The sequence below is a fragment of the Mya arenaria genome, chromosome 3, assembly GCF_026914265.1.
Source record: "Mya arenaria isolate MELC-2E11 chromosome 3, ASM2691426v1".
Classification (NCBI taxonomy): Eukaryota; Metazoa; Mollusca; class Bivalvia; order Myida; family Myidae; genus Mya; species Mya arenaria.
This window is the reverse complement of record NC_069124.1, coordinates 70,925,628-70,940,873: the sequence shown is the minus strand read 5'-3', so window position 1 is coordinate 70,940,873 and position 15,246 is coordinate 70,925,628. Positions and strand designations below refer to the sequence as shown.

The following is a 15,246-nucleotide window of genomic DNA, read 5'->3' as shown; positions in this document are numbered from 1 at the left end:
TATACATGCATACTTTTGAATGTTTCAGATATTCTCGACAGTGTTTATCCTTGAGGCAGTCCTCAAGCTGTCTGCTCTGACAAAGCATTACTTCAAGAACTCATGGAATATCTTTGACCTGGTCATTGTGGTCATTAGTATCTTTGATTTGACCCTCACCAATGTGGATGGCCTCTCTGTTATCAGGATCTTCAGGCTGGTCAGTTGACTTAATTGCATTAATTTATTTTATATACAGTCATTGGGTTTATTATCCTGACTTTTGGCTGTTTGAACTCTCAATAGACATTATTTGTATCCTTTAAATACAACGCGTGGACTTTGGATCTGTTTTTGATTTCTTACAATAATTCACATGATGCTAAATAGATTGCAAACAAGCTCAATAATTACCTTCTTTATTGAACAATATAAGATAAAGAATCCAAGTTCATGTGCATTTGTTAATCCAGCGTTATCATTTGACTAGTATATCTCTCCATTGGTTTAACAGTTATGAAAATTTATACCAGGGTCGTTCCTTTGTTCCTTCGAGTGATGTCAGTTCAGTGTGAAAACACTTATGTCAGCTGTGAATGTGTTTTTTAAAAGTGGTTGTAGACTTGATGATTTATTTTTTTACTTTATTCGTGTCTAAAAATCACTGATCAGTCTTGAATTTAATTTTGTTGTAACATTGTATCGTGCCTTGATTGAAACATGAAAATGCTGTTGGTTTTTTCCAGTTGAGAGTGTTTAAGCTGGCCCAGTCATGGGGTACGATGCGACTGCTGCTGTCCATCATCATGAACACACTGGGGGCCCTGGGAAACCTCACCCTGATCCTGCTGATTGTCATCTATATCTTTGCTGTTGTTGGACTCCAGCTTTTCAACGATAAATACACACCAGACAAGTTTGATGGGGAAGTCATTAGGCAAGTTATAGTTATAAGAGACTCAAAGAAATGAAAGATAATAATGTGGTTTCTTGAGATTCACTTCTTTATAGTTATAAAGTATAACATGTAAAGTCATAATATATTCTAAACTTTTGTTTTCCTGAGTAAACTATCATTATTCTACAGAAAAAACATTTCATACTCTAAATCATCTCTTATTACCTCATAGTATATTGTGTCTCTTTTAGGTGGCATTTCAAGGATATATTCCATGCGTTTATGATGATATTCCGCGTGCTGTGTGGGGAGTGGATCGAGCCTCTTTGGGACTGCATGCGTGCCGCTGATGAACTCTGCATGGCTGTTTTCCTTCCTACCCTCGTACTGGGATACTTCATCGTAAGTACCCACTGAAATAAAATCATTCTGATAACTCCCATACTTCTTAAAACATGAAAGTCAAAATATCAGAGGAATTATATCATTAATATATATATATGAGTATGGAATGTGCATTTCACTACTGTGAATATGAAGTAAATTTTCTAAAGATGTGACATTATTGCATTTGAATTTTCTAGTATTGAGGCAGTTCTTGAAATGTTTTCAACTTGATTAGGAAAGCTCTTCAACATAGATAATTCTGTTCACATTCTTGTTGTTTCCCACCTCCTAGGTGCTGAACCTGTTTCTTGCCCTGCTGCTGAACGCCTTCGCCAGCGACACACTCCGTGAGGCTAAAGAATCTAGTGATGAGAACGACAAACTGAAGCTGGCATTTTCACGCCTCTACAATCTCTTCTGCTGCTGCTTGAAGAAGAAGAATGGTGCAAATGCTGTCTCCCCCGACACTGATGAGGACGGCAATGAGGTCGTACAGATCAAGGACCTCAAAGTACAGGAAGGTGCGTGTATTGTTTGTGGTTTATCTAAAGTAAATTGTCATACTGATGACGTGTTAAGCATATTACATGAGTGGTTGTTGAATATGGAATACATGAAAGAAGACTTTCAAAATCGTTAAAAAAAAGCCATTGGCGAAAAAATAAAAAAAATAATGAACCAATGTAATGTTCTATTTATATCATAAGTACTTATTTATATAATCGCAAAATCCAAAGACGTTGCCTTATAAATCGGGAAAATTAAAACGATAATTTTTCAGGATGTCATGCTGAGAGTTATTTAATTAGTTATATATCAAAAGTATACAACATTTCATTATGGTGACACCATCTAAGAAAATGATAAAAACTAGTACAAATTTCTGTCATATTGGTTATGTGTTAAGGAGAGGGTACCGTCATGAATTTAGCATTCTCCTTTTTAGAAAAAGAGTCTCTACCGGCTATTAAAAATGGAGTCGACAAGAAAACATCCAATGGATTATCAAATAAAGATTCCAAGAATGTGGATAAGGCATTTGCAACCAAACGTGACCAATTTGATGATTTTGCAAAGACCATGCAGGACTCAAAAGGTGATAAGACTGGCAAACCTGCTGAAGTTGAAACTACCAAGGACACGGTGAAAATACTAAATGAACAGGATGGGGAAGAGAAGAAAAAGGAGGAAGGAGTAACTTACTACACGGTTCCTAAAAAAACCAAACAGGTGAAAACAGGGAAAGATAAGAACAAGGTGGATACTAGTCTGAATGTGCCGAGGAAGGACCAAGATGATATGGAGCTTGGAGCTGAGGCTTCAACTATCAAGAAGGATGCCAAGAAACATGATGGGGAGGAGGAGGAAGAGGACAAGGTTATCGAGGTTCATGCCTGCTGGCCTGTCTTTTGTGCTAAACGGTATATAGATTAAATGTCATATTTTCTCAGATTCATATTTTTCCATAAAAATGTAATTATTTATGTTTACATTGTTCAGAATTTCGTCATCTCAATTAAATGTTTTCAGTTTGTAAACAGTCATTGTGACATTAAATTATATTCAGCTTTTTCATTAAATGTAATTACTTTGTTTTGTCAGATTTGAAGCCAAAAACCGGTAAGAAATCACTGCTTGTATCAACTAACTCCTTCAATGCTTCACTCACCTTATCTAGTTGCTTATATTCCACTCACCTCTCACACTATATATGTACTACCACACATCCACTGCTGTGATGTTGCCTCTGATAACATGGTTTTGAAGATTTCACGTAAATTACATTGGTCAGTTTCATGGTCCAATTTCAAGCCATGATTTGCTTCAATTCCAATGACAGCCCTACTCCACTTCAATTGCACAAATTTTAACTGCAGATATATCATTTACTAAATCATAGAATTGAACAAACCTGCTCTATAACTTTATGAAAAAAAAATAACATCTTTCCAATCATCAGTGGCAATAGCTAAATGGTTGGCATATCAAAATCTGGAAGCGGGGATACTGGGTTTAATCTCTGCATGGAATGTCATCATTGCTAATCAGGGTATTGTGACTTTTCTAACTTTTGTCTTGAAAAATAATTCTTTTTTTTCCTACCACACTATAAAAAAGCTTTTCATAAAATGTCCCAGCTTGTATAAATAGGTACTTTCTGTATGCAAATATATATAGAGAGAGACTTGCATATCGTTACTTTTGTGTTACTCATACTCCAAATTTAGATGAAATATGTCAAATTAGGGTAATTTTTGAGAGGTTTTCTGACTTAAAAATTCTTTGATGAAATACGCCTGGTATATATATTTATAATACTGTTTGGTGTATACATTATAATATAACCAAACTCTGTACATAAGATTAATGAAAAGTCTAATAGAGCATTGATATGCCATTTAATTTTGATTGCTTACATGTTCCAAGGTCTTATGTGCTTTTTAGCTCACCTCAGCATGTAGTGTTCAGAGACCAGCTCATGGTGTGAGCTTTTGCCATCGCCAATCGTCCGGCATCTGCCAACAATCCCTTCAAACGACATCTTCTTAACTGCCTGGCCAAGTTATATGAAACTTTAGGGGGAAGTTCCTTGGATGGTGGCCTTTCAAAATTATTCAAATAAATTCCATTCAGGACTGCATAAATTCATTGATTTATCATAGGAAAGCAGTGTTAAATTGAATATTTTGCTCGGTTTTAAATCTACAACCTGACAAATTTGGCAATTAATCACTCAAATCAAACCCTCAAGAATTTAAAACAATGTACACACAGTATATTACTTTGTTCCTGCCCAGGTGTGTGTGTTGCTGGCTCCACAATGATTCTACATTCTGGGACAAGTGGTTTAAGTTACGAGTCTTCATGAACATAGTTGTGGACCACAAGATCTTTGAGGGTATCATCCTCCTGTCTATAGCTGTCAGCAGCATCACACTGGTGAGAATAGACTTGTATTGGTTTCTCTTGTAAAAATGTAGCTTAACAGAGATATTATGAGAGGGATATTGAATTTTTTTTGACAAGAGTATTGTTAAATAAGCTGTTGGGGTCTTGTGGATCAATGTAAACATTCATTTTTGAACTTTCATTTAATCTTTTTAACATTTTTTACAGATATTCTGCACTTTTAGTACTTAGTGCAAAGTATGTAGAATGTATTTTGAGAACCATGGTATGTTGTTAGGGGTTAGTAAACGGTCATACCAGGCATTGGACTAGCTGTTATTCTTATATTCAATCTGTGTTTCCATTAACTTTATGTTGTGTATGTTTAAAGGCCTTTGAGGATGTGAACCTGTACAAGAACATTGTGATGCAGCAGGCTCTCTACTGGCTTAACCTTCTCTTTGCTGTAATCTTCGGCGTTGAGATGTTCATGAAGTGGATCGCATTCGGATTCAAGAAATACTTTACCAGTTTTTGGTGTCTCCTTGACTTTGTTATAGTTGTGGTGAGTATTTGAAGCAGGATATAACACTTTATCCTTGAATCAATAAATCTACATGTGCATCTCAATTGATGTTTAAGTTCAGTCTATTTAAAGCATCTGATAGATCACAGCCATATGTCTTGCATCTACTCAATCTTCATGTTATTCTATGACAGATATCCGTGGCCAGTATTGTAGCTGAAGCATATGGAGCAGCCAATCTGTCAGCGTTCAGATCACTCCGTACTCTGAGAGCACTACGACCCCTAAGAGCCATTTCTCGCTGGCAGGGCATGCGGGTAAGCATGTCAGGATTGGAAAATTGATATGTTTTTAAAAAATATATATATAGTTATGACATCATTTACATGCTCAAACTTAATTTCTTGGATTACTCAAAAATACAGAGCCGTAACCTCTTCAAACAAAAAACATCATTTGGTCTGAATTGGTAAGTATTGTGTGATTTTCTTATAAAAAATGTAAATTACTAAATGGCTAATGTATTCCCATTTTGCCGACAGATTGTGGTGAATGCGCTGATGATGGCTATACCAGCCATCATGAACGTGCTTCTCGTGTGCCTGCTGTTCTGGCTCATCTTCAGCATCATGGGTGTCCAGTTCTTTCGGGGCAAGTTCTACAAGTGTCTCGACAGCAACGGTGATAAGCTCTCTAATGAAGTGGTTGCAAACAAGGCTGAGTGTCTGGCCATGGAAGCTTCACATGGCTATAAATGGGAGAACAGCCCTATCAACTTTGACAATGTCTTTAGCGGCTTTCTAGCTCTTTTCCAAGTGGTAAGGATGAAAAGCACCTTCTAAATTTTGCTAATTTTTGCTCAGTTTCAGCATTGAAATAATATATTGATTTATACTTGTCAACTTGATCTGTTTTTGAACATACAGTCTGTTTCCTGGATAGAATATATTATTGTTACCAGATCAGGTATAGAGCTTGAGTGATATCACTTTGTTAATCAACATTAATTCATTAGAAAAATAGAATATAAAACTGTCACTGTTGAGGAAAACTTAGCATTTGGATGATCTTGGTATACACCTAGATATTATGATATCTTATATCCTACAGGCTACATTTGAGGGTTGGATGGAAGTTATGGAAGATGCAGTGGACAGTGCAGATATCGACGAGCAGCCTAGCTTCGAGAATTCACTCTACTCCTACCTATTTTTTGTCGCCTTCATCATCTTTGGCGCTTTCTTTACGCTCAACCTCTTCATTGGTGTCATCATTGACAACTTCAACATGCTGAAGAAGAAGGTACGGGTCATTTTGCACTATGCTTATCAGATTGTATTGTTGTATTTGTGATTTTAAGTTGATTGCCAAAGAACATAATATTCATGAAGCTTGACCAATTTTAAACATGTGCAAAGAAATGAAACAGAAGTCTTTCAACGCCTTAATCAAAGATTTTATTTTAAAAAACAAAACAGAGAAGGAATTAAAACTACCTCTTACTCATTTTACACATCTGCTTCATCATACATGTGTTTGATTTCACTCAGATCTCATTTATTTGTAATGTTTATATTTTTATGCAACATTTTTCTATATATAACAGTATGCATGTTGGTTGGTTGTTTTCAGTATGATGGTAATTACCTTGACATGTTCCTGACCTCTGGCCAGCGACAGTACTACAACACCATCAAGAAACTGGGTAACAAGAAGCCCCAGAAAACCATCAAACGACCTAAGGTAGGCACTCATTGTCAGTCCATTGTCTAGAGATGACTTGTCTCCTGTGTCATGTATTCTAATATTAACGTGAATACTAAATAGCATGTGAAACAAATATTTTGAACCACAGTTGTCAAATAAGCACAAGCCCCAAAGCTGACAGAAACTTTTTTTATCAGGGGCCGAATGTTCATTAAGCATCTTTGTGAACATTTTCAGGTTTGGGAAAAATATATTTGTAAAATTATGTGATAAAAAAGAGGGTATTTAAAAAAACATTGTAAAAAAAGAAATATTTAGGAGGTGATTTTTTCACAAGGATGCTTTAGATTAAATAAGGCCTCAGCTGTTTGGTTGGGTTTTCTAGAATACATTGAACACTGGTATGTCATATTACTGTTTATACATGTATACATTTTGGCTTGGTAAATAAATTTGCACCCAAGAAACTAGAAATAAATTCCTGTTAACTTAATGTACTTCAATAGGATTAACTCAGATTGACCTGTTCTTTAAATGGATTAATTTGTGAAGATAATCTCTTAAACTGGCAATTATGTTTTGTTTTAAGTTTAAAGTTATATTATGTTTTACATTACAAATTATGTGACATCAGATCCAAGAGGTTAGGAAATTAAGAATATATTATACAAACAGAATATCAGCTGACCTGTGAACAAGGATTTAAACCAATATTATGACTACCATTGAAAGGTTTCCTTTTAAAACAGTAACCGTATTATATTGATTTAACACTGTTTAAACAATTAGCTTAGGAACTTGCTCAAATATGCAGCTTAAATATCCTGTAAAACATTATACCTTATAAAATGTTATTAAATAATTGACTCAAGCTGTGAGTTTGCTCATGTATAATTGTTCCTGCATGTATTGTTTTAATCTGTCATTCTATGAACTGACCTGACATGTTTGCCATTAAAGTACCGCTGGGTGTGGTTGGTAAGATGCCTTCTCTAGAATCCTTCATCTCCTCCACACATATAATGATGTGTACAAACACTGTGCTGTATGGTCTACCGGCAGTTTGAGACTATAATTTAGAAAATACTTGAAATAAATTATAAACTTAAATGTTAATACTGATTGTTAAAAAAGAATTGATAAGTCAAATTATTCCTGTTTTCATAAAAGAAACAGTATTGAATGATTTGTTATCATGGATTAAACAAAAGAATAAACGAGAAATAATCTTACATCAACTGGTACCATATATAATGAAACCTGATTTGTCTTTTATAGCCAAACTAGGCCATACAGTAGTGTTAAATACTTTCATGATCACAACCAATAAATACCAAAATGTAGAAATTGTGTGTTGGTGCTTTGAATCATTGATTGTGTGCTTAAATGTGTTTCATTTGTGTGAGCAATATCCATCCATCACCCATACCATCAACACTAAAGCTACAGCTGCTTATATGATAATGGAGCTTTACATGAAAACATCTTAAGAACATATGTCTTACATTGCCTGTAGGACTTGGCATACCATTTTGTTATATTCATTTTAATTCAAACATCATCGTTAAACTAAATTTAATCACTATCCTGGTCTTCTTATTTTAGGGTATCCACGTTTATTTTAGTATTTATAATTATGAATTTAATTTTAAAAATTAGCCAAATTATTAAATTTTCTATTTTGTTAAATTATGCAATTTGTCATTCTACTGCACCAAATATTATGCATTTCAATATTTTAGAACTATGTAGAAATTTCCAGTGAAGACTTTAAAACATGTACATTCTTTAAATTGCAGATATCAAGAATGTCTGATTGTGTTGATATGTAGAATAATTTGTATGCAGAACACTTCATGAACATAGAATATAGATGATTGTACACGTTTACCCTTTTCAGAAATAGCTGCCTTATATAAAAATATGGAAATCATGACATGTTTAAGTATGATTTAGTAAACATGAGCATAAACACTAATTACTGTATACATTTGGTAAAATATTAGTTGAATACGATTCACTGAGTCATTATGCATTTTTCTCATTAACTCTAGTTTTCTTACTCAATGTATGTGTCTAGATTTACATTTATGTGATATATATATATATATATATATATATATAAGAAAATGCATTGAGACAAGAGTGTATACAAATCTCCTCTTTGCTTTTTTTCAGAACAAGATCCAGGGTGTGTTCTACGACATAGCGATCAGCAGCAAGTTTGAGCTGTGTATTGTCATCGTGATCTTCCTGAACATGATCCAGATGGCAGTTGACCACTATGGCCAAACCCAGGCAGTCACTGATGTCCTCTCCATGCTTAACATGCTGTTTGTGGTCATCTTCACCCTAGAGGCGATCGTCAAGATTATTGGCCTACGTTGGCACTATTTCACCCAGCCCTGGAATATCTTTGACTTTGTTGTTGTGATAATCTCCCTTCTTGGTAAGACTGCAATTAAATCTTGGTCATGTAGAAAACCATATGTATTTATCTAATTGTTTTGTATGTATATATATAGAGAGCAAATTTGAGAACTAATACCTTAGACATTTAGCAAAACATTTACCTTTGACAAAAGTCCATTTTGGTGTATTGTATTGTTATGCCCCCCTTCGCAGAAGAGGGGTTTATTGCTTTGCACATGTCGGTCGGTAGGTCGATCAAACGGTTGGTCGGTCAGTCAGTAGACCAAAGCTTGTCCGAATGATAACTCAACAATTCCTGGAGGTATGGTCATCAAACTTGACATGAAGGTTGGCCCTGACTAGTAGATGACCCCCTTTTCATTTTTGGGGTTATAGATCCAGAGTTCAAGGTCACGGTGACCTTTAATGCGAAAAATTTAGCAAAGCTTCTCCCAGTGATATCTCAACAATGCCTGGACCTATTATCATCAAATTCAACATGGAGGCTGGGCCTGACCAGAAGATGACCCCTATTGATAGTAGGAGTCATCAGATTAAAGGTTAAGGTCACACTGACCTTGAACAAAAAAAGCTTGTCTGTGTGATAACTTGACACTGCCTGAACCCATGGCCCTAAAACTTGGAGGTCCATGCATGCATATTTCATTCAATTGCCCAAATAATCCTGACAACATCAGGCGCTCAAGGGGGCATAATGTTTGACAAACATCTCTTCTTTCATGTTTTTGAATTTCTTGAGATGGATTTGAAAATTAATCTGTTTTGATAAATGTCTAAATTTGATACATTGTTCTTCCATTTATATTACTTATAAAAATTAATATTGGTGGTTATGGTTACAATGAATATAATAGTGATTAGAGGGGGAAAAATGTATTCTAGTATTTTGTACCTTAAATAAAGAAACAATTCCCATGTATCAAGAATTTTCTTGCTCCTAAAATAGCTTAAACTAAGATGTAAACGCATTAAAATATTGAAAGCTGCATTGTTGTTGGATGCAAGAAAAGTATAAAAGATCTTTTATTATAATTAAGTGTTTTGAATTCAATAGAATTTTTGACAACATATGTGCATGCGGTGAAATTTAAGTTCAGACATTTCTAAAGGTTAAATGACAGTGATAAGAATGCAGCTTTCATGAAGTATTAGTTATAGTATTTGCATGATATCACTAACCAGATGAAATTGTATATAGATATAATAGCGAGAAATGCCAATACTGACGAAGGTAAAGATGCCCGGGCTCCAAGTGTGGCATAGCTCAGAAATGCTTTATAGATATTAGGAATTGAAGTAGAAATCTGGGTGTGCCAATCATTTCAGTTTGTGGAAGCAAGTCATAGACTGCTTCAACAGCTTAAAACTCTTGTTTTGTTGTTAGTCTTATTAAATCAATCTATCCAAAGTTGTGTTGTTTATCTTATGTTTGCAAAGCCATTTCTTATTATATAATTGTTTGAAAAGTCATAATTTTCAATCCAAGAAGTTTGATGAAGTAGAAATTAGACACTACAAATGCTGTTTGTTGCACATTAGTAAGGACAAGTAGTATTGGCTTTCTCACTGAGGTACATGTATATACAGTGCAGCACTAACCCTTCACATTGTCTTAGAATGATCACTTTCTGTCCCTGCACAGATGCGATAGCGCTGATAGCGACCTATTCAAGCGGTAAAACCATTGTCACCATCAGTAATCCTATATACTGGTGTTTTGTTTATGACGTTCAGTTTATATAGGTCTTTTCCTATCTGCTCTTTGGATCATTTTGCTGACATCTGTAAAATTCTTTTATCATAAAAGAACATTGATTAAAATACTATTTGTGGGTTGTTGTTTTTTCAAAACATGTTAATAATAATTTATATGGTCATACACTTGGTATACTTGTAGTTTTAGTCATCATGCATAAACTGAGTTTTGTTGGACACAAATTAGTAACAACATGAGCAATAACAGTTCATATAAAGTCAGCTCTTGTTTACTCAAGTATTTATTGCAAAAAGCAGGTAGGAAATCTATGATTGTATTGGTAAATCTTCCTTTTTTAATTGCAGAAATCATGTGACCTTTTAAAGTCTTTCCATGATTTAAAAACAAGAACACTTATCCATAGATTATAACAGGAATGGTCACACTATTTCTGCACAAAATGCATTGTTGTTATGCTCTTGAGATTACCTCTTTTTCTCAGCTATCTTTCATAAGCTGTGTAAAGCTCTGTTTTACATTTTTAGTATTTTGTATTAATAATTATGTAACCAAATCAGTTGAAGTATCTCCATTTTAACTGCTGTATGTAGCTTTTCGATATGCCTTTACTTGTACATTATATATAAGTGTTGTGTTGTTCCTGCATGGCAGTCATTTCAAATTCATGAATGCTTTATATATAATGTAAAAGGGTGTAAATTACCATGTAATGAAAATGAAATGAATGAAATGTTTAAATATCAATACGTCTCATTTTATATTGCTTAAATTTCAGGCATAATACTGAGTGACATCATGTCAAACGTGATCGTGAGCCCCACTCTGCTGCGAGTTGTGCGAGTGTTCCGTATCGGCAGAGTGCTGCGACTTATCCGAGCCGCAAAAGGAATCCGCAAGCTCCTGTTTGCCTTGATCATTTCATTGCCGGCTCTCCTCAACATCGGCATGCTCCTGTTCCTCATCATGTACATCTACGCCATCATCTGCCTGTCTCAGTTCCAGAACCTCAAAATTGAGGATCCCCTCGACGAGGATGTTGTCAACTTCCGAACCTTTGGTAATAGTTTTCTGCTCATGTTCCGTCTGTCCACTGCTGCAGGCTGGAACGATATTCTTGGAGCTATGATGATTGCTCCACCAAATTGTAATAACACCCATTACCAACAAGGAGACGAGTGGATAGAAAATTCACCAGGAAATTGTGGCACTAGCTGGCTAGCAGTGTTTGCGCTGACTACATATATTCTCATCATATTCCTTGTGGTTATTAACATGTTTATCGCTGTTATTTTAGAAAACTTTAACCAAGCTCATGAACAGGAGGAAGTTGGCATTACTGAAGATGACTTTGACATGTTCTATGCTATCTGGGAGAGATATGATCCCCTTGCCACTCAGTTTATCAAATATGAACAGCTATCAAACTTTGTGGCCGACTTAGAGCCACCCTTAGGAATAAGTAAACCTAATGAAATAGCTTTAGTATCTTTTGACCTGCCCATAACAGAGGGTGATAAACTGCACTGCCTGGATGTGCTGATGGCGCTGGTAAGGTATGTGCTGGGAAATGTAGAGGAGAGTGATGAATTCAGACAGTTACATGAACAGATGGAGCAAAAGTTTCAATCTGCGTTTCCTACTCGTGTCAATACCACTAAAAAGACTACAACAATGATGCGTAAGAAGGAAGATGTGGCTGCTAAAACGTTGCAGCGAGCTTGGAGGAGTTGGAAGGCTCAAAAGCAAATGAAAAACATTGCCACTTTGGCTATGCAACAAAAGAATCAAAGTAAAAGTGGGACTTCTATTGAGCCCCGCAACAAAAATAGCTCAATACGTAACCTTGGTACAAGGCTTACGACAGCTCTTAGTGCTTTCTTTAGTTCATCACGCCCCAGTAGTGCTGTAAGTCAGCTCAGTATTAAGAGCTCAAATCCCTCTATTGCAGAAAATAACGCTTCCACATCAAAACAGAAGAAGGCTCAAAGTGCGATGAATATGCCCAATGTTTCAACGTTATATGGCCCTGGTAGAGACAATGATATAGAGTTGTGACAAGGGCCCTAGATAAGAGGTGAATGCAATAATGTGGAAATTGTCATGGACCTGATGTTAAACAATGTTGTTTTTCAACAAGACTGATAATTTTATGTGTAAGTGATTTATGACTTGGTGTGCTTATATCAAGAAAGTATTGATCCAATTTGAATATATGTGTTGTCTTTGAGGATATGCTCACAGACTCGAATTTTTCTCTCGTTTAGCATAGTTTTGACATTTTGACATCTAAACTTGATGTGTATGTTTTCTTTCTCGTATTTCGCTCATATAATATTGCATTGAATACAACTTGGTGTTAAAAAAGACTTTGGTGCTAGAGACGTTTTCTCAGAAGCATTTAAATTTTCTAGAGTCTTTAAATTGTGAAATGGATCCTGATGCAAGAATTATAAATAGTAACTGTATATACCACAACCTTTTATGCTGAATTGAAATATAGATGTTTTTAAAAGTACTAGCAATTACAAAATAAATTGAACAGGTGTTGAATTAATAATAGCATTTACACCACAATTAAGCCCCTGTATTTGCTGCAGTTTTGAATTCAGCTATTTGAAATGTACAAACCAGTTCGCATTTGTTGACTGTCCAAAAATTATGTAAATAAGAATATTGACTTTCTTTTGTCAGAAACTGCATTTTGGAAGAGAGAATGTACTTTGTTTTAATGATTTCTTTTCAACCCCAAACTAATGTTTGTTAATGTTATTATATAAAGCCCTTGCCAAAAAGTATTATTTGAACTGTGATAAACTATTCCTTCTTTATTATTTTTAATTGTCTGGCGGTAATTAAGTTTTGTTTGAGCCTATTTGATCTAACCGTAACTGTTCAATATCTGATACATGTCTTTTGGTTTTGAAACTGTAAAAAAATGATGTCTATTTATTTTTTTTGGTTAAGAAAAAAAGATCATTCTCATTGAAAGGTCTGTTTGGAAATTGTTTATGGAAAATCCATTCAACTTCAGTTTTGACCATTGTAGGGGATAGCAAACATTGTATAATGATGTCATAATGGTTGTTTCCCTTGTGTAAGGCGTGGTGTATGAGTAAGTAAGTCAGATGTTGCAGTTTGCCTCTTTCTCATCTTCTCTGCATTTTTGGTGTATTTTGTTCATGTCGATATTATTATTTTTTTTTTAGAACTTTTCTGATTATATTCATTGTGTCATACTCATACGACATTGTTTGGTATTTGTATATTGGTCTTATCAGCCGGCATTTACTCTTGTTCTGATATACATGTATTATGCTGGTAATGAGCCCTTTTAGGGTTTATTATTATGATAATATTTAACTAGTCTTGTGTTTCTTGTTTCTGTGGAACTGTTATGGTTTGAAAACCCCTAACTATCCCAACAACAATGTTTTGTTGAAATTTGGGTTGATATGTGACAAAATGGTTGGCACATTGGTCAAAGATGGTTAATCTTTTATATACCTTTCTGATATATAAATTATTGCATTTTAAAAATCATATATAATTCATTTAATGTCCTTTTTAACATTGAATTTCATTAAGGTCAGGTATTGTTGCTTCTTAATTCTTTGAACCCACTGAAATGCTTAATAACTATGATAAAGTTTGTGTAAAAATAGAGTCCTGTATATAATATAACAGTATATTTTACAATATTCCTGTGATTTCTATTTGTTGAAGCTCCACATTCCTGTAAATGCTCATGAACATACATCCCACAGTCCCAGTCCAAGAGGATATTGCTTCTGTTTAACTTTGTTTCAGTACAGGTTAACCCTAGCTTAAACGCTTAAACAAAAAATCCCCAATTCCTTGTATACGGTAATTCTGCTTCATTTTATCAGTAAATCAGTACGAAACTGATTTTGTTCTCAGTTAAATGGCCATCAGTTTATTTTTAAATACATTTGCTAATTAGATCATATTTACATTTCATAGTAGTTTAAATGCATGAATAAAGTTGTATGTATCAGGATTCTTCCTTGAAGTTCAATTCCATTCTAGACAATAAATCCATGGTAATTGTAGGTAGCTTTTTGTTTGTACATAAACATGCCATGGCCTCTTATGATATGAGTCAGCTCAAACTGATGTCAGATCTCAATATTTGAATGTTTACTGCTGTACCAACAATATCTTCAAATGCTTGCAACAAAATTTGTTAAACTTGATTAATTGGTGTCACACTCAAAGCTATCTGCACAATCTGAAGATTTTCAAAATGTTTCCAACCAAAGGCAAAAGCTTCATTTTAATAAGTTTAATCCACAGAGAATGTTCCAGTCAAGGGGCAATAACCCCACTAAAAATTGAACCCATTCACATGTTAAAATGCTGCAAGTGTCACCAATGTATTATTTAAGCTAATTTGATATATAGTCTGATGCCTATGCAATGGTGTTATTATTAGTTTTCTGTATTACTGACATTGGCATTGAGTACATGTTAAAGGACATTTATGATGGGATATTTATTTGTTTTCCCAAGAGTTGTTAAAATGTTTGTTTCACCTTTTTTCGCCTGAATTACTTTATGCTATGTTGACCAAAGGTTTATCAATAAATTTTGAAAACTGACCTGGATTGTTTGAATGAACTGTATATATATATGTATAGATAAAAGAACTGAATCAAAGACATTGTCATGTCAATCACTGAAATCATATTT

At 34.5% G+C, this 15,246-nt stretch overlaps 1 protein-coding gene across 9 annotated transcripts in view; it reads left to right on the top strand.

Annotated features, from left to right (window-relative positions):
* Positions 1–15,155, top strand: part of LOC128227482 (sodium channel protein 1 brain-like) — a 52,656-nt gene extending 37,501 nt beyond the window's left edge. For 8 of the 9 annotated variants that reach the window (XM_052938073.1, XM_052938077.1, XM_052938075.1 and 5 more), the window contains 15 exons: positions 29–199; positions 726–916; positions 1,129–1,279; positions 1,557–1,785; positions 2,211–2,685; positions 2,867–2,884; positions 4,063–4,204; positions 4,545–4,718; positions 4,874–4,996; positions 5,222–5,497; positions 5,790–5,981; positions 6,312–6,422; positions 7,347–7,364; positions 8,565–8,835; positions 11,312–15,155. In XM_052938073.1, the coding sequence (XP_052794033.1) occupies positions 29–199; positions 726–916; positions 1,129–1,279; positions 1,557–1,785; positions 2,211–2,685; positions 2,867–2,884; positions 4,063–4,204; positions 4,545–4,718; positions 4,874–4,996; positions 5,222–5,497; positions 5,790–5,981; positions 6,312–6,422; positions 7,347–7,364; positions 8,565–8,835; positions 11,312–12,591 (3,822 nt within the window). In that variant the 3' untranslated portion in view covers positions 12,592–15,155. The remainder of the gene's footprint in view (positions 1–28; positions 200–725; positions 917–1,128; positions 1,280–1,556; positions 1,786–2,210; positions 2,686–2,866; positions 2,885–4,062; positions 4,205–4,544; positions 4,719–4,873; positions 4,997–5,221; positions 5,498–5,789; positions 5,982–6,311; positions 6,423–7,346; positions 7,365–8,564; positions 8,836–11,311) is intronic. The other variant, XM_052938074.1, reaches the window with a different exon arrangement.
* The last annotated feature ends 91 nt before the right edge of the window (positions 15,156–15,246 follow it).